The 27,645-nt window shown below is 38.4% G+C and overlaps 2 protein-coding genes across 2 annotated transcripts; one reads left to right on the forward strand and one right to left on the reverse strand.

Annotated features, from left to right (window-relative positions):
* Positions 1-5,283: 5,283 nt before the first annotated feature.
* Positions 5,284-24,009, reverse strand: LOC139713475 (NADH dehydrogenase [ubiquinone] 1 alpha subcomplex subunit 9, mitochondrial-like). The gene is made up of 10 exons (XM_071625202.1): positions 23,970-24,009; positions 20,622-20,807; positions 14,334-14,431; positions 13,528-13,619; positions 12,785-12,926; positions 11,821-11,923; positions 11,034-11,101; positions 8,089-8,165; positions 6,944-7,106; positions 5,284-5,590 (listed from the first exon to the last, which is right to left on the reverse strand). The coding sequence occupies exons 1-10, from the start codon at positions 24,007-24,009 to the stop codon at positions 5,423-5,425; spliced, it is 1,137 nt and encodes a 378-aa protein (XP_071481303.1). The 3' UTR covers positions 5,284-5,422.
* A 549-nt stretch (positions 24,010-24,558) lies between these two features.
* On the forward strand, positions 24,559-25,630 carry LOC139713477 (thioredoxin-like protein 4A). The gene has a single exon (XM_071625205.1). The coding sequence runs from the start codon at positions 24,879-24,881 to the stop codon at positions 25,305-25,307; it is 429 nt and encodes a 142-aa protein (XP_071481306.1). The 5' UTR covers positions 24,559-24,878; the 3' UTR covers positions 25,308-25,630.
* The last annotated feature ends 2,015 nt before the right edge of the window (positions 25,631-27,645 follow it).

Raw genomic sequence — 27,645 nt, forward strand, 5'->3', positions numbered from 1 at the left:
ATGCGTTTAGAAATGCCATTCAAAGGATGATTCGAAACGTGTTTGAGACCATGATTGCTCTTCTGCGAGTAGATAAGCGAGGAAATAAACTTGAATGCATATGTGGAGTATAATGTGTACTTGTGAGTCAGCAGATATTTTATTTCATGCTGTTCTGTGATTGATGTACAATTATAAAAGTGCCATGTTAGTAGGGTTTGATCGAAATAATAGATTATTGACTTACATTGCACAAGCTTAGGATGTAACAGTTGGTTCATATAACATTGTATGCATGTATTTCATTTCAAGCCATAGCATTACAATGGCTGGCTGCATGTGTATTCTTTTATATGAATCATGAAAAGGATGAAGTAAACAGTGACTGCTGGTGGATTATGGGTCTGTCTGGTTGTGTGTGACCAGCTGTCTGAACTACAGTTAGTGTAATCATTGGCTGGCAAAACAGCAACAGTCTGGGATTAAAGCATGGTAACACACACAAACACACACACAAATTCATGTTAGCTATTGTTTCCTTTCTTTACATTTTCATTGTCTGTCTGAGCAACATGACTCTAGGGGATACATACACATGTAGGCCCGAATTCACGAAGGTGGTACAAATGAAACCATGGTTTAAACCATGGGCAAAAACCATGGAGCGCCAAACGTCACACAGAATATTTTGTTACGAAATTGGTCATTTCATCGACAAAATGACCGTTTGGTTTAAGAAATTATCATTTCGTGGACTTTTAGTTACAAAATGTTGTCATTTCATGACAAAATAATCATTTCATCGACGAAATGACTGATTTCAAAACAACAAAATATTCCATGCGACACTTGGCGCTCCATGGTTTTTGTCCATGGTTTAAACCATGGTTTCATTTGTACCACCTTCGTGAATTTGGGCCATTGTGCACAAAATTCATGCTTAGTAATCAGCAACATGCAAGAACACACGGAAACAAAACACACATACATGTTAGTATATGATCTCGAAAATGAAGAGAAACAAGAGACCCGCGGGTCTAGCGCTCACCTGAGTATCGCACCGCAAGTTTACCTTTCACGCAGTCACTAATCTAAATTATTCACAGCTCTACTAAAATTTGACCAGGCATTCTAAAGTAGAAGATGAAAATGTACAATAGGGACCCAATTTTTTTAAGATTTCTTAATTTGGGGGGATTGGGGCCCCCTGGGGCCGTCTGGGTGGGGCATGGTGCCCATTTTGATAAATTGTGATCCTGACCCCCTAGGGATGCTACCTGCCAAGTTTGACGAAAATCCATCAAGAGGTTTTCAGGAAGAAGATGAAAATGAACAATTCAGGCCCCTATTTGGACCTTCCCAGTCCCCCCCCCCCCGCCCCCAAGAGGGGCACCCCTGGATCTGCTGTGAACAAACTTGAAACTACAGTCATTAATGTACTCACTCATAGTATTATCTTAGCTCTATAACTTCTGATTCTAGAGAAGATTTTAAAAGATTCCTTCATTTTGGGGGGTTTGGGCCCCCTGGGGGCCCCCTGGGTGGGGCATGGTGCCCATTTTAACAAATTGACTTCCTAACCCCCTAAGGATGCTACCTGCCAAGTTTGGTGAAAATGGGTCATGGGGTTCTCAAGAAGAAGATGAATATGTACAATTTAGGCCCCATTAGGACCCCTCCCCACCCCCCTCCCCTGGGTCCCAAGGGGGGCACCCCTGATTCTGCCATGAACAAACTTGAAACTACAGTCATCAATGTATCAACTCATAGTATTAACTTAGCTCTATCACTTCTGGTTCTAGAGAAGAAGATTTTTACAGATTCCTTAATTTTGGGGGGTTTGGGCCCCCCTGGGGGCCCCCTGGGTGGGGCATGGTGCCCATTTTAACAAATTGAGTTCCTAACCCCCTAGGGATGCTACCTGCTAAGTTTGATGAAAATCGGTCTTGGGGTTTTCAAGAAGAAGATGAAAATGTACAATTTAGGCCCCATTAGGACCCCTCCCCACCCCCCTCCCCTGGGTCCCAAGGGGGGCACCCCTGATTCTGCCATGAACAAACTTGAAACTACAGTCATCAATGTACCAACTCATAGTATTAACTTAGCTCTATCACTTCTGGTTCTAGAGAAGAAGATTTTTACAGATTCCTTAATTTTGGGGGGTTTGGGCCCCCCTGGGGGCCCTCTGGGTGGGGCATGGTGCCCATTTTAACAAATTGAGTTCCTAACCCCCTAGGGATGCTACCTGCCAAGTTTGATGAAAATCGGTCTTGGGGTTTTCAAGAAGAAGATGAAAATGTAAAAAGTTTACGCACGACGGACGACGGACGAAGGGCGATTGCAATAGCTCACTTGAGCCTTTGGCTCAGGTGAGCTAAAAATAAGAAGTATCACTAAAGGTGATTAATACTCCTGCTCCCACAGTCCAGATTCCTGTGAAAAAGAATTGAACCAGGGTTTGATAAAAGGTTACGAGTGTGTGTGTGTGTCTGTCTGTCTGTACACATGTGTGTAGTACCTTGTGAGTACCTGGTGAGTTTGCTTCACAATTGTTGAAATAGTTCACTCCACAACATTTGAAGAAAATATGCAATTACCATGGCAACACCTTATCGGGCACAAACACAGAGTGTCTTGCATAACTACCCCTATAGATCATTACAGGCCCTACATACTGAATTTGAAATAAATTGCTTAAACACTGAAGAAAGTAGTTCACTCCACAAGGTTTTGATGAAACTGTGGTTACCATGGCAACGTTTTCTCCGACAAACACAAAAAAAACATGTCTTGCACGCCTACACCTCAATGTCATCATGTAACCCAAGTTCCATCAACATTGCTTCAAAACTGTAGGAGGAGTTCGTGACACAAGATTTGCAACAGACCGCCCGACCGACCGACCACATGCTGATTCATATCATGGACCTAATACACATGGACATTCATCGTATCGTTGATTAATTCATGCACCCGTACATCTCAAAAGCGCCACAAAGACATTTTTAGCATGCTTCACTGCTTTGATCCCATGATCGTCACCGCCAGCAAGCCGGGAGAAGAACAAGACGGAGATTCGAGAAATCTAAAACTATATGCGCAGAAGAAAATAACTCGCAAAAATCAAGTAAAGTGAATGTGCAGTTGTGGTGTATGTTAGGAAATCATACCTCAAACAATTTCGCTTGGGAGAAGCAGGCAGTTTTTAAAAGAAAGCTAACATTTTGGAAGAATGATTGTCATTTGTGATCTCAATATTTCACTTTTCTCCGGCTTATTCCAGAGCAAAAAGGGACGGTAATGGTAGAGAACAGATATATCTTGCCATTAGGCAAGGTCATATGTGTGTGCGAAAATGTGCGAATCAGCAATTACCCATCTTTTGACACAAAATTTGTAATGATCTCAGGTTTGCTGCTCCTCATCATCTGTATTTATTCAAAGACATTTCCGTCTGAAAAAAGGCACATCAGCGAAACCAGACTGAAATGAGGGAAACGATTCTTTTGTTAGTGACGATACATGATTACACAATCATTATTGTCAAGACACCTGAATGTACTCATTAAGATGCACATAATCATGTGTCGGTGACGATCATTACATCAAAGAAAGACTACCGTGAATAGTCCATGTTATATTACGTCCATGTTCCTATATACCCCCTTATACACTTCATGTATGCGGGTGTATCAAAACGAGAATTGTGGGAATGTGTTTTGCTATTGTGAGAGCAAAATTATGTTTAGCTTGAAATACCTACCTACTATTTACACTCCAAAGGACTTCCAACTCACAGGAAGCCTACTGCATCACAACGGCAACCTGAACACAATTTCAAAACCTTGTTCTAGTTGAACAGTCAAGAGGCCCACATGTCTTTTTCTCTTAATTGAAACACTTCTGCAAAGGAATGCACACATTCTGACACATAGAAACATTCCTACTTCTCAGCAAAAACAGCATAGTGCATTGCACATACAGACAGACAGACAGACACACCCACCATGCAAGTGAAGTCTCCTGTCTTTCTTCTGTGTAAGACTTTAAAAGCAAATTTTACTCCGAACGGATCTCTACTCTGGACAATTATTTCATGACGTTCTCAGAAATGCATTAAGATAAACATATCTGATATCTGTAATGCTAACGTCAAGTTGGTCTCAGTTCAATGAGCTAAAATGACTGCTGCATGTGCCCTAAAACTAGATTCATCTTTTATTAGTCTATGATGGGACATAGAAATTTTAAAGAAAAAATAAATATTTTAAAGGAAATAAGTTTAAAGAAAGATAACAGCAACACATTGTTTCTTCTTTTAATTCAATTTATTTTGCTTTCTGACGTGGCTGACCATCAGAGGCAGACACTTAAGCAGTGAAGCACATTTCACAAATCATCTCTTTCCTATAGTATGTACAACATGTCATCTTTAATCTCAGGAAAAACACTCGTCTTCGTTTTGAGATTCATGTGGTGACCACTTCAAAAAACCTAACATTGCATCGATAAGAGTGACATCAAAATCACAGGCTATACCCTGCATTTATGTTTCTCTAGTAACATATAACTTGCTTTGGTTTCATTCTCATAATGAAATGATGCCCTGGTTTCCATGGTTACCATTGTACTTGGCCATGAGAGGATACAGAGGCTGTTTCCATAGTAACAACACTGGTGCACTTGGCATCAGCTGGCATCAGTTTGGTTTAATACAAATTTCTTGCACCCTATCTGAAAAAGGCAACTACAAGGATTGACCAATGTACTGCAGAGAATGTATGTTCTTAGAATGGCTTCTGCTGCAATTCAATAAAGTGTGATGATGAGAGGATGAATCATTTAGTGAAGTCAAAAATTCCACTTAAGGAGGAATGTCACACAATACTGAATGTCACATATGGATTTGCCCAGTTGCTAGCCACCTGCAGAGACAGATTATCAGCAATGGCAACTACCAAGACAACTGTATGTTAGCAGTGAGCATTTTGTTGAAGTCACTGCAGTTTTGTTTGTTTTTTGTTTGTTTTTGAGTAGCTATTCTTTATAGTACAGTTCTCGTAAGTCTTAAATAAAATGCAATAGGTATATCAATGATAAAACATGTGCGTGGAGGGGGAAAGGTGGTTATTCAGGATGTAGAAATTGAAATAGCAATGAAATCAATACATCTTCCATCTTATGTCAATTGCTGGAGAAAGCAGAGAATAGTACTCATCCACTTAGCATTAAAAGCAAGAGGAACCAGAGGTTGAGAGACTAACCTGTCCTTTTTGTCCCTATTTATGCAGCCATAGTCCTTGGTTTAGCACATACAGCTAGTAGTTGCAATTTTTCACTTCATTCTCTCAAATATGTTGTTAACATCTTGTGTCTCTGTTTTTATCATAGGTCTTCAAGGGGGTGTGGCCATTCTATCTAAATCCCAAATAGCTATACACTCTTAATTCACAGTTGGGGCTGGTTGCACCTCGTCAATTCCAAGATCAAAGTAGCGATCGGCACGGTGTCTTCTGAGTCCCCTGATGGCGCCGTACTCCACCGTGGTCGGCGTCACTCCCAGGTCTTCTAGTCCCGGTACGCCAGCCTGAAGGACATCTGTGGTGTGTTGCTGGAAGATGTGAAGATGAAAAACAAACAAACAAACAAACAAACAGGACATAATCAAAATTCCAATGGACGAGGTGTTCAGCATGAAAAGTATATTGCAGTTGTGTACTTACGTGCAATGCTCTGCACAGACACTCGGCATATAACTCCCAGCATGTGAAAATATGAATTGAGTGAGTACAGGGGGTACTTGACCACATGCATGCAAACAAATTGAAAGATTACTGAGATTACCTTTATTACGGAGAAGTAAATGCAAGAAGAAGTAAAAAAATCACATTCTTTAGACAATATGGCTTTCAGTGTAAGCATGCTATTTACTGAAAAAAAAACCCAACAACAACAAACAAAACAACTCCTTAATATTTATTCTTCAATCTGCACTTTGATAGCCATCGTCCATCGTATTTGTTGAGGTCATGAACTTTGAGTGTTTTCCATGTGATTCATGAGACTTTTCAATCAACTTGCATGACTAGGCTAGTTATTACCTCCTCCAAGGAGGTGAAGTGATCATTGGCATTGGTTTGTCTGTTTGCAAAATAACTCAAAAAAGTTGTGTACGGATTAAAATGAAACTTGCATAAAAGGCCGATATTGACACAAGGAACACCTCATTCAATTTTGGTAGTGATCCAGGAATTTTTATGGATTTTTGAAGGATTGTTCATATTTTAGCATAAAAGGTCAACAAACTTGGGGTTTAAGCTGTGCGTATTGCTCGGGCAAGGCGCCGTGTAATGACGTAAACAAAAGGCTTCTATTTTGAGAAATCGCATGCATGTAAGAGTGGAAATGAGTTGCTGGCTTGGCGGAGGTCTGTGCTTTCCGAGTGCTTTTCTAGTTTGTACGGTAATGTCAGGCAAAATGTACAGGACGGCCTGAAAAATCATCACAGAGATGTTTGTACATCAAGGTATGCAAGTCCCCATTATTAAACTAGTATTTCTGTCATGAAAGCAATCATGAAAAGAAAATTAAACTTTGACAAATTGTCCAACAAATGTGAATGGTAAAGCGATTAATCGTATAATTTTCTGTTTGTGGCTCTAAAACATTTTCATTGGCCCGAATAAAAGGGCTGCTATGTATGATTCAGCTATACCACCAAACACAAATTTTATCTTGTTACTCTATGTGACCACTATACATCGTCGCATACTGACCATGTGGCCAAAATGGGTAGGGCAGCAGCTACATTTACACTCATGGTCTCAATGAACAGGGGCCTTCACTCCTTGTTGAAAGGGGGACTGTTAGTGGCTACAAAGAGCAGGTGACCACAAAAGATAGGTGACCACTATGACAAGTTTTACCATATGACAAAGGCAAGTCTGTGCGTTAAGTGACTCACCAGTTCAAGCATATCTCGGGTCAGGAAGGGGTCAAAGGGTGAGAGTTCAAATCCACGGGCTACTAGCCTCAGAATCGGGCGGGGCACGTAATACCTGACGTACGGTCTTCGTGTTACCCGGTAGAGGAAGTCCACCAGTTCCGTGAGATGGTAGCCCTTGGGTCTGGTCAAACAGAAAGAAAACACATCTCGTGAGTCCATGGTATAGACATGCACAGGATGAGGGAGGAAACCATCGAGGAAAAGGCTAAAAATCAAGTATTAACGAACACCTACAAAAAACGGTACAGTGAGATAAAAATTACAGCTTAAAGGGACTGTACAGTACTGGTTGAGGTGAGGATTCAGCTTGTAACATTTTGCAAGATATTTAGAAACCACTCTATGAAATGTTAAAGGGCATAGAATTCTAAGGGGAATCAAAAGTTTATTTAATGAAATCGGTTTTTGACATGACTGAGATATTTTAACGTAAGGAAAAACAAAGAGATCCTCATAAAAGTCGTGGCCAGTCAATTTTATTAGGATCGTTCTTTTGGATGTCCTAGCCATTTCACGGCCAATTTTCATCAAATAAACATTGAATCCTTCTTGAAATTATATTCTCTTTCATATTTCATAAGAGGTTTCTCATTATCTCGCCCAAAAATGTTATAAACCTGAATCCTCACCACAACCAGTACTGTACAATCTCTTTAATATCTTGCTAGTCCTATCACTGACATAAGGCAAAAGCAATTTACAGCATTTAAACTTCTTAGGTGATACTAAATAAAACAATTCTTCAAGACCTTTTTTTGTTTTACTAACATGCTTCTACACACTGTGGAATATTTCTTTTCCATTTTCTAGCCACAGGCAATAATTGTGTGAGCATTGATGCATTCACTTAATAAGAAACAGAACAGCTCCTAGTATTTTGAATTTGAATTGAATTTTCTCATACGTACTGACACAGAGAGTCTCCTGTGAATTTCACAGTGTAGTGCTGTCAGATTTCAATAAAGCTTACAGTACCTACAGCTTACACTGTACTTGGCTTTACCTTGGGCAAAACTGTGATAAGACCGATGGCATATTCATTTCTTCCCCTACACCCCCCCCCCCCCCAAAAAAAAAAATATAAGCCACAACCTGATACTTACCCAGCAAGCTCGTACAACTTTCCATCTACATCCTTTTCCCTGGTGAGAGTCATGATTGCCTGGGCAACATCTGCCACCTACAAGAAGGCAAAGGAATATGCACACATAAAAATGAAAATGTAACAAAAGGAAACACACAAAAAAGACTCAAATTGATACAGTGGACTCCCGTTATAACGAAGCCCTCGAACCAGCAGTTTTCTTTCGTTATATCGAAATTTCAATATAACCAAACAAATAAACACTTAAAAAACTAGAAATGTCGCTTTGGCGACTGGTATGCCTCCGCCATAATGCATGATTTTCCCAATAGGTCTAGATAGTACATGTGGACAATGTGTGATTACATTTTCACAAATTGGCAAAATATTGAAATGACAAGTTTGTCACAAATGTGTTGAATGTTCATCTTCCTTGACCTAGGTTTAATTGGATGAATAGGAGAGCATGTATCTAGGGATTTAAGGACTTTAACTCGACTTTGACCCATTCACACATTTAGGCATTGAGTAATTTTCAAGGTACAGGTGTGGAGAAAAAGTGCAATTTCTGAATTGAATAGTAAATTGTTACCATTTTCATCTGTTCCTTGACCCTAAAATTCATAAGATAATCACTTTCAAGTAGAACATGCATAATATGTACTATGTTTCAAGATAACTTGAGCCACTTCCGAGATATGAAGGAAAAAGTTAGTTCAGCACTTTCACTTGATCTTTGACCTTTTGACCTTTGAGGCAAAAAAAGAAGAAAAAAAAAACTTTCCAGAGAATTTCTATTAGGTTACACATGTATGCATACACCAAGTGTAAAAAAAAAAATAACCCTGCTGGCATTGCATGATAGGAGGGAAATAGTAAAATTTTGAAGTGTTGCACTTGACCTTTGACCCCTGACCTTTGACCCCATGAACCCTACATTCTCTAGATAATCACTTCCAGTCAGTATATGTATATACTATGTTCCATGAAGATACCTTGAACAATTTTCCAAGGTATGGAGAAAAAAAAAAGAAGTTTTAATATTTTTACTTGACCTTTTGACCTTTGACCTTTGACCTCATGACCCAAACTTTCACCAGAGAATCTTAATTGGGTAATACATGTATACACTAAGTTTCAAGAAAATATCTTCAGGCATTCAATAGATATGGTGGAAATAGTGAAATTTTAAGTATTTGACCCTGACCTTTTGACCTTTGACCTTTGACCTCATGACCCAAACTTTCACCAGAGAATCTTAATTGGGTAATACATGTATACACTAAGTTTCAAGAAAATATCTTCAGGCATTCAATAGATATGGTGGAAATAGTGAAATTTTATGTATTTGACCTTGACCTTTTGACCTTTGACCTTGAGCATGTGCACCCAAAAGTTGATAGGCACAACTTCACCCCCTAATACACATACATGCCAAGTTTCATTAGGATACCTCAACAGGTTTTGATAGTTACCTTGTCCACAAAATTCATTACGGACGGACGGACGGACAACCCGAAAACATAATGCCTCCGGCACCACTTCGTGGCGGAGGCATAAAAACATAGAGCTGATAATGTGGAGGTCTAAATTTTTACTTCGTTGTAACCGGAATTTCGTTATAACCGTGTTCGTTTTAACAGGAGTGCACTGTATTCAGTTCAACATGGATACAAGGAAATGCCATAAACACTCATGCAAGGCAACTTGTGTGGAAGACTAAAAGTGCTAATCCACTGCGTTTTCCCCATTGAATGTAGAAACTTATCACAACAGAGACTCCAACTCTCCCGTTTTCGACGGGAGATCTTCCGCCGAAAACCCATTTTTGCAAAATCTCCCGTTCTCCCGTTTGAGATTTGATTTCTCCCGCCCTGGCTCTTTGTCTCCCGTTGGAAAGGATTTCTTACTTATTTCTATCATGTGTTGAAAAAATAAGCCTTAGATAGCAAAGAAAGCATCTTGAACCCTAGGAACTTCGCGCTTCGCACACATCCAGTTGGAGTCTCCCGTTTGCTAGGGGTTTCAGGCGGGAGAATCTCCAGATCAGAAGGTGCTTGGGGTTGGAGTCTCTGTCACAATGAGCCATAAGAGATCATTAAATTGGAACTGCTAAACTTTGACTCAACTAATACAGCTCTCACAAATTTTCAGACACAATATCATCCCTCAATGAGCCATGCTCACCATTACTTGCAATTGGCACACAGTTAATGTTCAAGTCTACAGATCTTGGTGGTTGGTTGTTATGCATTCATGACTGATTCCACAGTTTATATTTCATTGCCCAGCAGTCAAGTTTTGCTTGTGTACCTCATAGAAAAAAAGCCTTTTGCTGGAGTGAACTGTGATCATGTACGTTACACCCCTAGTAACTCTAGCCCTGGAGGATACAACCTTGGCACTTCATGAAAACTTAATTGGAAATATCAAGGACTTAAACTAGGATTCTTCCATAAAAAGGACACCATCCAAAGCAGAGGAGAAACACATCTCCAAACTACAAAAGCACTCGTAGAGCACAGACCTCCACCAAGCGGCTCATTTCCACCAATTACACATACATGCTGAAAAGCTCCCAATTTCACAATATAGAAGCCCTTCGTATACATCATCAGCTTCTAGCGACGCGACACTTTGCCCATGCAGAACACACGCTCTAGTGCGCGCATGCAAACTTAAAATACACGCAGCTTGAACTCTCAGGTTCATTGACCCCATCTGCCAAAATATAGAAAATCCTTCAAAAATTCATAAAAATTCTCAGATCACTACCAGAATTTAATCACCTGTTCCTTATGTCACTGTAAACTTTCCCTGTACGTGTCATCCAAATCCGTTCACAATTTTTGAGTTATTTTGCACACAGACAAAATACAAACAAACAAACAAACCAAAGCCGGCAAAACATAACCTCCTTCGTGGAGGTATTAATCTGTCACAGATGTAGGAAAATATACTCACATAGACTGGTCTCTTGACAACTTTCCTGGCTGATGGGTAGAGGGGCACACCCCCAAAGAACCTTTGGTCTGAGTGAGAGAAGAGGAGGAAGAGAAGAGAGAAAGACAAAAATAGCACATGATTTACAAACTATACATCTCCTGACAACAAGTCAGTATCCGTTTTTAAAAATCTAGCCAACTATTGACATCTGGGTACTGCACTAGTAGACTTTTTACTGGCTGTGTAGGGCAAGTAGGGTATCAATATGGCAGTCTTTGAGATATACACTGTATTACCATGCTTCTTTTGAGAGAAAAGCCATGGGTACATAACACTCTGTTATCGGAGTGTATCCCTGTAATGGAAGAAGCATTCTTTAGCAAGCATCCTGCCATCAGAACCATGGATAGCAATTGCACTCCACAACTTCAAGATGGATGGATGGTGCACACATGATCTAATGTAGACTGTGCTAGCTGATTTCAGGTGCTCAAGATGGGAAAAAAAGAGACATGGAATTCAGCTCATACATCCTCACATCTCTACAAAATCTTGATATTTTTCTGTAATCTTCATCTCTTGTTCATATCAACAAAAGAGTGGCAACATACTGCCTTCTAAAGGAAATATATAACAGCAATATCACAATCTATCATGTGTATCTAAGTTACTTGAGGAAAATTGCTGACTGGTTCAATATGAATAGATATTATCAGCAGAAAAGAGTTTAGCTGTGTGAAAGATCTGATCAACCCCTCCTTAAATATGCATCATGATATCAAAACTGAGGGCTTTTGCTACTCACTGGCAAAATGGTTGAAGAACCTGTCCTCTCGGCCAAACATTTGGGCCGGCCTGATGATGATGGCTTCTGGAAACTGCTCCCTGACAACCTTCTCGCCAGCAGCCTGTGAAGGGTCACAGAGTAACAGAGGGCAAAGGTCAAACATCTATTGTGATAATAAGCATGGCACCCACTCCCCCTCTTGATCCATTCCTTCTAAATAAATAATAGCATGATGGGAGTCATCAGATTAGAGTATTTCGGATCATACAATATTCCGTGGATACCAATAAACATAACATATACAAGCAAAAGGAAAACAAAAATCATCTGAGTCTGCATGAGGCATCATCCAAATTATCAATACAATTTTGTCTCACAAATGACACTCTATACTTGCAAGTTTTACCTACACAGGCATACATATTTAATTTGTTACTAGTCTTCTGGAAGTTGTTGTTGTTTTTAGCTTTGTTTTCTCACTGTTGCTGCAATTAAAATGTTTCTGTTTGACAAGAAAATGTGGATGACAAGAAGGATCTCTTCAATTCACAATGAGTTAAATTCACCTCCTTCACCCTCTTATAAGACTGACACATATTATATAGATGATGACTGGTGGGGGAGGGAACATACTGAATGTTCCACCCGAAGGGTTTGAAATGCTATTGAGGGAGGTTATAAGTCCCGAGACGAAGTCGAGGGACTTATTGCCTCCCTCAAGAGCATTTCAACCCTGAGGGTGGAACACTAGGTACATGTTCCCGACAAGAAAAGTCATCATCTGTTATATTATATGGGTTAGTCAAATACCATCATTCAATCGTTTGGTATTGTTTGTCATTTGTTACGTGAAAATGTTTTCCCATGGGAGGACATTACAAAAATGTTCTGCCCATGGGCGAACATAACCCATGTGCCTCCATCACGTGACGGTGTTCAGCCAATCACTAACCGGTATTTGACTAACCCATTTAATATATACCTTTGTTCTCAGGAACTTGGATGGAGAGGCCAAATCTGCCCCTAGGGCAGACACATGGATTAGCCTTGGTACCCCAGCCTCTTTGCAGATTCTTGCTAGATTCCGTGGTCCCTCGATGTTGACGTCTTCAAAGGTGTAATGCCTTCCATGATAGCAGAGAAAAGGACATCAAAATTTTAACAGCTGCAGTCGTATTGGAAATGACTTTGATGTAATTGCACTGAAAAGATTCATCACTGACAATGATTAATCTTGTCTCAGAACAGTTTGTACATATCATGTTAATCAAAGTAAGAAGTAGAGAAGTTCACACAGAATCCTTGCTCAAACATTCTCAACTAGTTTGATGCTACAAACTTTTAACATGCAACGAAAATGTGTATGTGTCAACAACAAAAAAAACCGATGTTGGCGAGTACTTTCATACTGATGATGACCAAGAATTCCAACTGCCTAGAACTTTACTCCAAACTTAACACCACATCCAAGTTGGCTTTCATAAATAGAGTAAGACTAGAAGCAAAGACAAGTCTACAGATTTTGTGGCAATCAGACCTGACGTGAGAAAGTGAAATGGAATGTTTCACATGTTGTCACAGTGAAATTAGAATCGACCTCATTTGGAAATTGGAGGAGGTACAGATGCTGTTATCTTACAATGTAATAGTTAAATACACATTTGAGCATGGTATAGAATTGCACTGCGAAGCTAGTGTAAGACAAGCACTGACGGAAAGGCATACCTTGTCTCAAAGTCTTTGCCAAGTAGGTTGATCACCACATTGCAGTGTGAAACAATGTCTCGGATTAGGTCATGGTCCCTCAGCTCATATTGCTACCGAGACACCGGGTCAACAAGAGGGAAACAAAACCAAGAAACAACATAACTGCATTGCCTAGGCTTTTAATAAAACCTCAGCAGGAAACCTAGAAATCAGAACATGGCAAGGACATAAAAGTCATAGACTACTGAAATTGCCAATGTGATAGCTTTTCAGTCTCTCAACCTGATTACAGCTCTCACCAGTGACAATCTACACATACATGTATCCTGTAATAATCCATGTGACACAATGTTGCTCCTGGATTTTGTGCAAGATTTCTGGTAAGGCAAGCTGACAAATGCATGGATTTTCCAGACCTCTTACATGAATGGTTTCTTGCATACTCAAAGCATATGAAAAAGTAGATAACTTTACATGCAAGTCACATTACAGATTTAATCTGGTTATCAACTATTCTGAAGAGCTATCAAATTGACATCAGCACTGTCCTTCTTCTCATATTATATGTGAACTTGGTTTCCCCATTTTTGCAAGGATTACTGCCTACACAGGAAAACTTAAAAACAGGAAAATCACATGACATTCTGACCGCAAAAGGCAACTAAAACTCACTGTTGTGCACGTGATATGCAAATGGACACTTGCCTGTTTTAAGTACTGGGGTTCCTGCCCAGATGCCAATTTCGGCAAGTGGGCGAAATATATCTTATGTTACATGCCCTGAAGGCAGTAATGAGAAAGAAAGAAATACAACACTCGCTTACCCTGAACATGACTTGTCCTAGGTCTCCCATAAGCTTGATTGGCATGACCCAGTATGGGTCACATCGGTGAGGTAACACAATCTGAGAGCCTTCTCGTCCTACAAATATGAGATTGTTATTCAATGATAAATAATATGCTATTCTCTGTCCATGGTAGCATCTTCAGTGTTGCCGCTGCTCTACAAGAGGGTCCTGTCATTATTACAACCCTAGCATTGCCAGGTACCCATTTGTACACTCGTGTTGAGAGGGATATGGTGGGTAAAAGCATCTTGTCCAAGGATGTATGAGGACATACAGGCACTTGATGAGATTTGAACTCAGGACCTCACACTGAAAGTCACGACTCTTATCCACTACTGTAAAAGTGAAATTTTCTGCGCTCTGCCGAATAAAACAAGTTTCCCGTGTTGACATCAACTACTGGAACATACGGCATGCAAAAATATTTGCGTGCCTTTATCTTTGCGCTAATTTCTGGTTGCGTGAAATGTGCAAAAATTTCCACTTTTACAGTATGCCACAGTGCCCCTGAAGATAAAATGTTGAATGATCACTTAAAGATAAAGTGCAGTTTGCATGTATAAAGTCTCTGTACTGTCCACTTTCCCTGTAAAATGTCACTACACTATAGGCTTATTATTAATTACTCATCTCACTTAAGACAAAATCCTACTACAGGTAGTAATGAATACTAATTATTGAGAATTCATGATGCACCAATTCCCCCTCAGTAAGATGCTCATGGTGCAGAAATAAAGAGATATGTAGAAAACCAAAACCTATAGAGTGTGCAAGAGTAAGACTACACTTGATATGCCTTCACACATCTCTATAGATGCACTCTGCAACAAACTATAAACAGTACAGAGTTTTGCTACAAAATGTACTGTACTGCCACTCATTTCATTTCAGCTGAATCCCTCATTGAAACCATACGGCCATTTTTACAATCAGTGGTGTAAAATGCAGTATTGACACTAATTGGTGTATAACTTTCTTATACACTGACAGATATGCATTATTTTTTCTCATAAACTTACCACCCACAGTGTCTACCTTGGGTACCTTAATGAACTTTCCTCTCTTTTTCTTTCAGATGTGGCAGGCACTTACATGCTTGAAATCCAACACTTTTGGTGTACTTACTCTGACATAGTATTTTTGTCAGAGCTAGCATATTAAATTGTTTATTCCTTTTCATTATTTTTGTTGCTGTTATGATAGACAGGTATCCAACATTAAGACCTATTATGTTTACCAGGTTCTGCTTTGTCTTCTTTAAATACTGAAATTGTCCAAACTTTATGTTTCGGAGGTGACATTTTCCGTTAACAATTAACCCCTCTTTTGAGTTAGCTCTTGTTCACAATTCTGAAATTCAACTTTGCTAATTTCCATCAAAACAGAATAGTAATCAATCTGAGTTAACTTTGATCCAAAGATTATTTAATTCAAATAACTTATCATTTTTTGGTGAGCGTTTATAAATTTATGTAACTTTTCCGTTAACATTTCTGTCACCTCCGAGACAACAGATTTATGTATTTAATTTTTTTATTCTTGACATCAGTTATACATTACATTTGCAAAAATGTAACATATCCCCTCACATTATCTCTGAAGGAAGGTAGTAGAAATATAGCCTGTTGTTTTCATTTCGGAGCAATTTACAATTTTCCGTTAACACTTGTCACCTCCGAAACAATTGTCACCTCCGAAACAACAGGCATATTATATTTGATAATTTCTCGAAGACAAAGCAATTTTGTTTGATTCTGTCCAATTGACAGGAATCTCTTTTGGATGACAATAGTAATATGGCAACAGGAAGTGAGAATTTTCTAGGGATTAATAAAAGATTCAATAAAAACTAAAAATTACTGTTTCGGAGGTGACAAAACACTGTTAAAAAGATTTTTTGTTCATTTCTGTTGAAGAGAAACCATATCATGTACTCCAATGGTTTCATTTATTTTAGTAACATAAGTCTGAAAGTGGAGAAATCAACTACCACACTCTCACTCTTTTTTTTATTACTAGACTGTACGTTTTAGGGCAAATTTACATTTTTTCACTTTTTTTAACAATGAGAATGCACAAAATACACCCATCTGTTGTATATATAATATTGTAATCAAGATCATTTCTCCTGCTTTAGTTAAGTAAACATATAGATGCTTTCATCATAGAAGCTTGATTTCCAACAAGCAATTTAGTTGTGAAGATTTACCAATCACAGCTTTCCTTGTAGGTTGCTTTTTCTTGTGTTTCGGAGGTGACATTGTTTGTTAACACCATATTGTTATGTGATAGTGAAAGGCAAGACTTCAGTTCCTTTTCACTATCTATTAATATTTTCTAATACATTTAATATACTACAAAATTATCACAACAGAAGTGACTTTTGTATACATAGCTCACCAGAATTCCCTTGATACCAAAGTAATACATGTGGCAGTTCATGCATGCCCTAGTCCACAATCTTTAAAAAAAAGAATGTAAAAAAAAAAATCATCAAATCATCAAACTCCACAAAAAGGCCACATGCCTACAGCTGGTGCACAACTTGTTCTTGAATTGTTGTTTTTCCATGTACAATGTGGTAATCATAAACAAAATTATGTGATTTTTTTTTTTTAATATGACAATAATTATTACATTTTCCAAGTTGAACCAACTGTTTATGACATTGTATTTTTTAAGATTATTGAAGTTATGTGACAACTAAAGTGAACAGAGGAACAAGTCCCCAGGACTGGAAAGGGAAAGATAAAAAAAAAAAAAAAATTTGTAGTTCTATTTCAGTACTTTTGATGAGGTGTTTACCTTGTTTTGTTATTATGTTTTATCTTAGAATTTGGCTTTAAGTACTGGAATTTCAAGGAAAAGAAAATAGTTTCTTAAAGGACAAGTCCACTTTCATATACATACATGGATTGAGTGAATGCAAATGTTCAACAGTAAAACATATCATTGAAAGTTTGGGGGAAATTGGACAATCCATTCAAAAGTTATGGGTTTTTAAGTATCTGCGCAATCACTGCTGGATGAGACGACTACGACAGTGTATGATGTCACATGCATACAACGATATAAGGAAAATATACAGGTGTAAGTGAATTTCATAAAACTTTACTTTTTGAAAAAAAGTGCATATTTCTTGAACTTGCTTCTGATGTATTTTAGGGCAATATTATTCACCCTGCCTTCCAAAAGAGAGAAGTCATGTGTTCTTTTGTTGTGCAAGAAAAATGAAAATACAGAATGTTGAATTTTCTTGATACTTTCTCTATATCCTTGTGCACATGTGACATCACAAGCTATAGAAGTCTTCTCATTCAGCTTTGACTGAGCAGATACTTCAAAAATCCATAACTCTGGAACGGATTGCCTTACTTTCCTCAAACTCTCACTGATTTGTTTTACTAATATTGCTATATTTACTCAACCCTTATGTCTATTGAGGTGAACTTGTCCTTTTCCAGTTTCGGTCCCTTATAGGTTTATTTGAGACCAGTTTGTGTCCGGGACCTTCTGTGAAGTTGATGGGGAAAATTACTGAACAAAAACAAATTTTCCCCTCAAGTTCACAGAAAAGCATTATGCTGCTCTCTTCAGCTGGGAAACACAAACTGTTGTCTTAACCAAACTGTAAAAACCTGTTAAAGATTAGTATGAATTACAATCTCAAACAAAATATGAGCTGGTATCCATTATCATGAAAGAGAATAACCAAACAAAATAACAAGTAAAAACTGAAAGAAAGAGCTTATATTTGAAAATTAAAGCTATGAGGAAAGACATGAATGTTCACTAAATATTTAACACCTGAGAAGTTGGGTTGTCTCTGTGTTGTGTCACCTCAAAAACAATAAAATGTTTTTTCTTATCATATACTTTTTACTCTCAAAAGTGACTGTTAAATATGCATGATTTGCAGGTAATTTTCAATCAATTCAAAAAATGTAAAATATATTTTAGTAATGTCAACAGTTTAAATGAATCTGGTGTATAGAAAATTTATCCCAGATGAACCAAACACCTTTCACCAGTATCATAACATTGGTATGGTGGCTATCAAGGATGATGAAGAATTCATGAACATCCTTGAATTAATGTATTTATAAAACTACCTGCAAACAAAAACGTACACAAGTCAAATAAGAATTTTTGCCTTTGGTATTCATACCGTATGTCCCCGCCAAAAAATTACAGTGGTACCCTCCGCAACGATAACTTTAAAGATAGTGAATCAATCTAAAATACAATGTAAGGGATTGAAACTATAACTCATTGCCCACGCCTTACAGAAAACCCCATTCACTTTGCTTCAGAGGTCAAAGAGAATTGAGGATTTTTGTAGAGCATGTGAGGATTCCCTTCCCTCCAAGTTCTGTATATTGTGCTTACACATTAATATGCAGTTCCAAGAGCATCCAAGTGCTGAACTTGGAAGAATCAGACTCCTGACATCCTTTATAACAATCCACATTTCTTTGAGATCACTTAACCAAATTGACTGGGGCTTTCTGCAAAATAGAGCTAAGATGTTATAATTTAAGACCCCAAAGTAGAATTTAGTTGATTTAATCATATTGGGTGCTATCAATGCAAAAGTCTAATTGTAAATTTTTTTGGGGGGACATAGTATATGAATACATGAACACAATGTTAACATTGAATGTCACCTCCGAAACAAAGTTATTCTTCCCTGGTGTTGTGGAATAAAATATTCTGAGAGTAAAGAAACATTACTGAAATGATCTTACACCCTCATTTCAATTTAAGGTAGAACATGGAATGCCATGTTTCTTCAGGTTACAATATCTAGCTTATGTCCATCATATTCTTACTGTAAATTAATATTCTAACACAATGTTAACATTGAATGTCACCTCCGAAACGAAGTGATTCTTCCCTGGTGTTGTGGAATAAAATGTTCAGAGAGCAAAGAAACATTACTAAAATGATCTCACACCCTCATCTCAAGTTAAGGTAGAAAATGAAATGCCATGTTTCTTCAGATTACAATATTTAGCTTACATCCTTCGCCCAAATGGAAGGCACACTACCGGTACCCATGCTAATTAATGAAGTGTAACAAAACACTTGTTCTGTGTGGTTTATCTGCTTGAAACAGGAGTTAATTTCTTGTTCTCGAGTTATAATTATTAAAAACATTGATAAAAAGAAGAAGTTTTTGTGTTATTGTCACTTATTCTAAAAAAAAAGTGAGTGTTAATATTAATGTCACCTCCGAAACATTCTAATATGTTAACTGTCACCTCCGAAACATCCATGTGTGAAAAATCCAAGTTTTAAAGAAATGATTGGAATTTTATTTAACCTACATAGGAAGGTAGCCCTTCTTAAAGACTTGTTATAGTAAGAGTTTGACCTGGCCTGCCCTCCAATAAATAGTTAAAATCTTAAAAATTGCATGTCAATTGGTATTTTTAGCAAAAATTTATAAATCTCATGTATTTTTTTAAAAATTCACTTTATATTCAACCCCCAAATAGTTTTGATTCACAAACTATATATTGTTGTTAACCATATAAACTTTGCATGGTGAAGTTTGACTACAGAGTTTTGTCAATATGGTGCAATTCATGAAAGCAAAATTTTGCTTAAATTTACTTCAGGTGCCAGGGTTTTCCTTAAATTACACCAATAACCCTTCAGCTTTAAGGTCTGAAATGTTATTTTTTCAAAAATTTGAATACTTTCAAACAGGAATCAAACAGAATAATGAAAAAATATTTTGTTTGAAATTTTGACCCTCCGAGTACAAAAGTTACACCACTGATCGTAAAAAAGGCCATACACAAGTTGTTTAAAAACTTATTTATTTGAGCCAGTAAGCTCCAAGACTCTGATGTTCTTTAATAGACATCATAATCAGACATTACAGAAGTACAATTCTTACCAAGCTAATTTTTGTTTAGTAATCTACAATGTCATTGTTTTCTGATAGTTTACTCAGACAAGAGGTAATAATTTCAAAATGACATGATTCATGACTAAAATAGGAAACTATAATTCAAATGGTCAAATCTCTCTCTGCATTTACTTAATTTGGTACTAATTTTTCTACAAAGGTACAATGTACATTGACAATGTACATTGTAGGTATCTTGAAAAAGAAAAATATTACTTGATGCCTTCTACTACAATCAAGATTTATAGAAAATGCCTTTGCACACATCATATCTTAATGTCTTCACTCTTTTAACAGATAAAATGTTTTTAATATCATTACAAACTTACAAATTTGGTTCTTACCGAGTCTACTGACAACATATCTGCCAAGAAATCCATTTCCTCCAAAGACGGCTGCAACAACTCCACTGAAGGAAGACCGGCCCCCTGTTCCCTTGGGCACCAGAGAGTGGTGGTAAATGGCCTTGGAACGCCGAGGTTCAACACACAATGGCCCACAGGCACTGACTCGCACAACCAGGGGTGAAACTGAAAGAATCCAGTTTGGAAAGTCTTCAGATTACAGACCCATTCTCACTGGGAAATATTGCAACATTGAAAATAGCAATACGTATCATTTTCACTCAAGTGCATTGTTACTAAATGACAGATATCAAAGTTATGGCAATAGAGAGTTATTACCAGTTTTGGCAAGCAATTAGTGCTAAAAGTCCAGTTTATTTAAAGGTCATAATTTTCTGTGGTGAGACCAGCGCGAACACGAAGCGACCAGCCTGAATGCATTCAGACTGTTGTTGTTGCTGTTGTTTTGTGTTTAGTGGCGTTTTCCATTCTCTTTAGAATATAGTACGCAAAACACTGCTCCATCAATTTCCTTTCCTTTTCTTTTTTTTTCACAAAAAAAAGGTAAATATTGTAATAGGGGTCCTTGGTCAGCTGCTGTTGGTACGTCTATTTGTCTGCTTAAAATTTATATCTTCTAGCTAATCTGGCTCACTGCCTCCCAATTACCTGTGGCAATTACCTGTGGCTGCCGGCTGTGCTGTCACATTCAGCATGATTATAAAATAAAAATCTGCATGGTTGATGGAATACATTTTTATCAAATCTCAAGTTTGTAAATCGATGTGGGATAGGCTATAGCTATAGAGCAAATAATCATCTCCCATTTCTCTGGCAACGGATACAATCCAACATCGCTGGTGGTGATCCTTGGCCCTGAGCGAGTTGGCCTTGACTGTCTATTCCTCAGCCCTCGCGTTCGTGTTCGCCTCGGCCTGATGATACTAGACACCTGCACCTCGCGGGTCACCTTGGCGATGTTACTTATACCATCGGCCCACTGCCCTCGCAGTCGATGATTGTTTGCTCTTTAATTTAATCATGATTATCTGCGACGAGGCCACACCACTAAACTACACACATGTATGTATACTATATAAGTAGGTGTCCAACACATCGACACTGTACGTTGAAACCGACCACCTCTATTCGCTGCATTGCGCACACAGGACGAACATTCATGCATGAGACTTCGCGCAGTGGTTTTGCATTTTTCACTGGGGATTTGATGATGTCAAAATATTACTGAAAAAAAGGATAATAAACAAGATCAACAGCAAAAACAATGATACCATAGATTATAAATGGCACATAGGAAAAGCACTAGACCTACGTGCATTTCACACGTATTGCCAATAGAGGGTAGGGGTGTTGGTTTCAAAGTAGGGTGTATGCAACTGAGCGCGTCAAAATAACAACCTACGGCCACATGTTCAAAGCAGCTTAGTGGCAGTTTAAAGGACATGTTCACCTTCATAAACATAAGGATTTAGAGAATGTAGCAATATTAGTAGAACACATCATTGAAGGTTTGAGGAAAATCAGACAATCCGTTCAAAAGTTATGAATTTTTGAAGTTTTTGTGCAGTATCCGCTGGATGAGAAGACTACTGCAGTGTATGAATAACTTAGATGTCACATGCGTACACCAATATAAGGAAAATATAAAGAGAATTTCACAAAATTCCATCTTTTGAAAAAAGTACACATTCCCCTGACTCGTTACCGACAAATGTTACGGGTAATATCATTCCCCCTGCCTTTAGAAAGAGGCAAGTCAAGTGCTCTTTTATTATGCGAAAAAAGTGAAAATATATTGAATTTTCTTTTACATTTTCTTTATACTGTTGTACGCATATCAGTTCGGGAAACCCACTCACAAGGGGGGCCCCTCCTTATAAGTAACCCGTCCCCCTTATAAGTAACCCCGTCCCCCTTAAACCCCCGGGGCACCCCTTATAAGGAGTCTCCACGCTTTTTTGCAATGCAACGCGAAAATGAAAGGACTGCGGCAATTCGCTTGATTATGTCCATAAAGCTTCACAAGTTTCCTAGTTACTCACGAAATTTGAGCAAAATCGGTTCGAGGCATCATATCTAAAATCATGGATTTAAATGCGATGTCAAACGACCCATGCGAATGCTGAAATGCGAGCGATTACTGGCGTGAGTGTCGCCAGGCGCGGCGGCACGGCAATGCTTGAGTGCAGACGTGGCGACTGAGTACATGTATTCAGTCGCCACGTCTGCACTCAAGCATTGCCGCGCCGCCGCGCCTGGCGACACTCACGCCAGTAATCGCTCGCATTTCAGCATTCGCATGGGTCGTTTGACATCACATTTAAATCCATGATTTTAGATATGATGCCTCAAACCAATTTTGCTCAAATTTCGTGAGTAACTAGGAAACTTGTGAAGCTTTATGGACATAATCAAGCGAATTGCCGCAGTCCTTTCATTTTCGCGTTGCATTGCAAAAAGGCGTGGAGACTCCTTATAAGGGGTGCCCCGGGGGTTACTTATAAGGGGGACGGGGTTACTTATAAGGGGGACGGGTTACTTATAAGGAGGGGCCCCCCTTGTGAGTGGGTTTCCCAAACTGGTATAACTCACAAGCTGTAGTAAATAGTAGTCTCCTAATCCAGCGGTTCGAACACAAAAATTTAAAAGATTCATAACTTTTGCATCGATTGTCCAATTTTCCTCAAACTTTCACTGATGTGTTCTACTAATATTGTTGCATTTTCTCAATCCTTACGTTTATGAAGGTGAACTTGTCCTTTAATAATATCTTGGTCTTGGAGTTAGAGTTCTAGAGCGTGTACCACAAAGGCAGAAGCGCATTTTCAATGCACGCTTGTGAATTCAGAGTATTTCCTTTACATGATAGTAAATTTTCAGGCAAATTGTGAGATATTTTAAATATCTATTGATAGAAAAACATTAGGGTGTCGATGTGTTGGACACCCAACCATACTTATCTAGGTAGTAACAGTAACAGCTAGAGAACGTACAGTGTATAGCTATAGTATAGCCTATAGACAAGGTCTATAATAGGTTAGCGGATAGCTGATGATAGCTCGCGAGCGGTGCCCGCGGTGCCGCACATCGCATGCGTCTATGCGGGTACGCACGGGGGACTGCCCAATCATTAATCGCGTATTTACATTGGTGAGCTGAGTGAACGATGAACGAGAACAACTCAGCATTTGAAGTCAAAGTATGAGGAACTCCTCCATGAATAACAAATATGCATGTAAACCGAGAATCTACAAAGGCACTAGTTGTGATCAATCTTAGCTTAAAGTGATTTACAACAGGGAATATGGACGAAAATAAGATACTTACGTGCCGAGGGCAGTTTTCTCGCGGCTGCCAGGGCGGCCATTTTGATCGGCAATAACAGCGCATATGTGAGTAATGATTAATTTAGTAAAAAATGATAATATTACCCTACAGAATGTATAACAATTCATAGTTTATTATTTATTAGAAATAGTATTTACTTATTCAAAATGAGACTAACTAGGTTCTGAATATTAATAATGTCAAAATTATATTGTATTTTAAACACTTTTAGAACAAGCTTGATACTAAATACTGTAGTCGATCAACCTCATAGAGCTCAACCACCACCGGACCGACGTGCACCACACCGGCACCCCGTATAAACCAAAGAGTGCTAGCTTTAAACCACTCTTTTTATTTGACCACTACTAGTACCACTGCATTTACTAGTAGGCCTACATCTACATCTCCTTGGCCGGCCTTCTTCTTGAATATTCCTCCCCCGGCATCCGTCCGGTACAGAACCACGTCGCGTCGACGTCGTCCACACTATTTAGTCTACCGCAACCAAAACGCAAGCAAACGTACGGGGTATGCAGTAATAAGTGAACATCGTATTCTAATCGTAATAAATTAACATTGTCAATGTCAATGACTTGCTTGATGTTGAGCTAGAACTCCTCGGAATCTACGTTCTCTAACTTGGAGCTTTCTTTTTACTCGTTGACGTTGGACAGACCAGTCTAGTAGTAGCGTAGATCCATTACTGCCAATGCAATATTTTCAGTGAGTGACTACTGACTGTGCCGTTGTTATACACTCGAACTTAAAAATAAAAACAAAGAAACACTGCGACTGCACACCAGTTCAGTTTTGTCAAGCATTCTTTGCCATTGTGAGAAAGTAAAGTCAAAGTAGTGATCAAACTTTCATACTCTCTCTCGGGAAAGGAAGTTTTGAGACGCCAACATGTCGTACATGCTGCCGCATCTTCACAATGGCTGGCAAGTGGACCAGGCCATCCTTGGAGAAGAAGACCGTGTCGTGGTGATACGCTTCGGCCACGACTGGGATCCCACATGTATGAAAATGGATGAGACTCTGTACAAAATCTGTGACAAAGTGAAAAATTTTGCTGTCGTCTATCTGGTGGACATCACGGAAGTGCCGGACTTCAACAAGATGTACGAGTTGTATGACCCATGCACTGTGATGTTTTTCTTCCGCAACAAGCACATAATGATTGATCTTGGGACTGGTAACAACAACAAGATCAACTGGCCTATTGATGATGAACAGGAGGTCATTGACATTGTTGAGACGGTGTACAGGGGAGCACGAAAAGGAAGGGGTTTGGTCGTCTCACCAAAAGACTACTCAACAAAGTACCGCTATTGATGGAGACTCAAAACAATGTGCCTGGCTTTTCAATCTTGGCAGAGAGAGTGCTCCACTTCTGCATTTTGTCATAACTCTGTACAGATATTTTGTTGTTGTTTATTTACCATTTTCATCAGGAATTTTCAAATGACACTCTGACTCAGTAAATACAATGTGTATGTGTAGTTACCCTGCCATGTCATTGTAGAAAGTTCTTAAAAAGACTTCTTTATGTCTCCATGTCCCCCCCCCCCCCCCCTAATTTTGCCTTAATTTCATGCATAGTGAACTTTTGACTGATGTTCTTTTTGTTATGTCAGTATTGTGCCCTGGTATTGTGGTCTGAGAAATTACAACTTTAGGAAATCAAATTAGCAGGATTATCAACTTACAGTACATGTGTATGCACTTGATGTTTGCTTTCATTATCTGTGGTTAATATTCTCAAATATGTATGCCTGAGAAAAGGCAAGTTGTAATTTATTGTTTACATCATTGATTTTTGTGAGAACCAAATCCAGGAGGCAAAACTCACCAATCACACCACTTTAACAGATGGTGTAAATACCATGTGGGTGGAGTGTTGAGAGTTCAGTTGTGATCCTTGTCATTGTTACATACATTTGTATACTGGAGCACTTAATACAGGTGTATAATACAAGGGATCATACTTTGTCTATAGATCATAGATATTTTAGTGATATGTTATTACGGTACAAGTAATTGTTATGAAGATAATTTTTTTTTTTTTTTTTTAAAGGACTTGGTAATTGTGGTTGTACTTCATCATGTAACTAAATGATATAAAGTTAGAGACTAAATGATAAGTTATAATGGGTTGCTGTTCATTTCCAGATTAACAGAAATGTTAAAATGCACCATATCTTCTAACCCCAGCCAAATTCAACCAATACAATGTACTTGGATACCAATGAACACGTTCTAATAATGTGTATTCCTGTCCTACAAAGTAGTGTTCAGCATTATAGCCAAATGGGAAACGCATTGTGCAAATGTGCTGTGCCAGTAGGTTGTGAGTTTTAGCACAATCCCACCCACATATACCTTCATATACTGTACATTGTACAGTTGTACAGTGTCTCATTGTGGTTGGAGGAGTTGTTTGGCCACAGCTTCAGAAAGCAGACCAAAGCTGTACCATTCTTAGTGATGTTAGAAATTCACATGATGAGTATTGCAATATTCCTTTAGAAAAAAACTTATGTTTTTTTTTTTTGTTTGTTTGTTTTTTTTGGGGGGGGCAGGGTGGGGTGGGAACAAAGTGTAACAATTTAAAACAGTAGATCAGGAAAGCTTTAGAAGAAGTTGGACAAAATGTGGGGGATAAAATTGGATAGCCATTCCACTTATGTCACTGTTCAAAAGCTACAATTGTAGTATGAACCCTACCCATTTTTTTTCCTTTTTTCCATTTTGCATAGTATGCATATTTTGTAGCTTGAAATACAATGTAGTTTAAGTGAATGATATTGAGTTATTTTACAAGGATGATTGATTACATTTTGTACTCTATTCAGGATTTCTCTTGGCTATAGTCAACATGGAAATATACACTGTGCAGTTTTGTTAAAAGAAAATGTAAAGTCATGCATACCAAGCCAGAGTAGTTGTAGGAGTATTATGCAGGTGGTGGCAAAGTCACATGACAGCTTTGTTTTACATCAATGCTAAGGTACTGTAGGTCAGGGTGGTCCATGATGTGGTTTTATCTTGTTGCAACGTTTTAACCACCATGCAAATACTTGACAACATATTGGAAATGGGAAACTTACAAATGAGACAATCATACAGAAGATCTAACTATAGATTTGTTTTTTCTTAAAAGAAAAAAAAAGGTTGGGTAATAGCTAATTCAGTGTGGTGAAATGCTTCAAAACGAGGTCAAGAGAGCATAAAATTGTATACAACCCTAGAGCTTCCAGGGTTCACTGTGGATTTTACTGTACCTGCAGGGAACTTTACACCTGTGTTGTGCACTTCGTGCATATAATATACGTTATGACCTCAATACATTTACAATGTATCAAGACTATGTTCCATGCACCCCCCCTCCCCCGTAATTAAGGAGTACAATGTAAATGTATTTCTGTATTTTTGTACAGCATGTACAGTGTACTGTAGGCCTATTGTGCTTTCATGTAATGCATCCCTTATTTGTTAATTTGTGCAGTCATTTGCAAAGTTTTTGGCTGATGAAAACAAAGCTCCTTTCAGGAATGTACAGATGTACACTACATGTGATGTTCAGTCTAAACCTCACATTCAATAAATTACATTGAATAGCATAATCAAATCTAACATTGTGTGTGAGTTATCTTTTAGTCACGACTGGATG

Source organism: Diadema antillarum, unplaced genomic scaffold (assembly GCF_040938485.1).
Source record: "Diadema antillarum isolate AM-2024a unplaced genomic scaffold, OU_Dant_1.0 seq00001982_RagTag, whole genome shotgun sequence".
In the NCBI taxonomy this organism is placed as follows: domain Eukaryota; kingdom Metazoa; phylum Echinodermata; class Echinoidea; order Diadematoida; family Diadematidae; genus Diadema; species Diadema antillarum.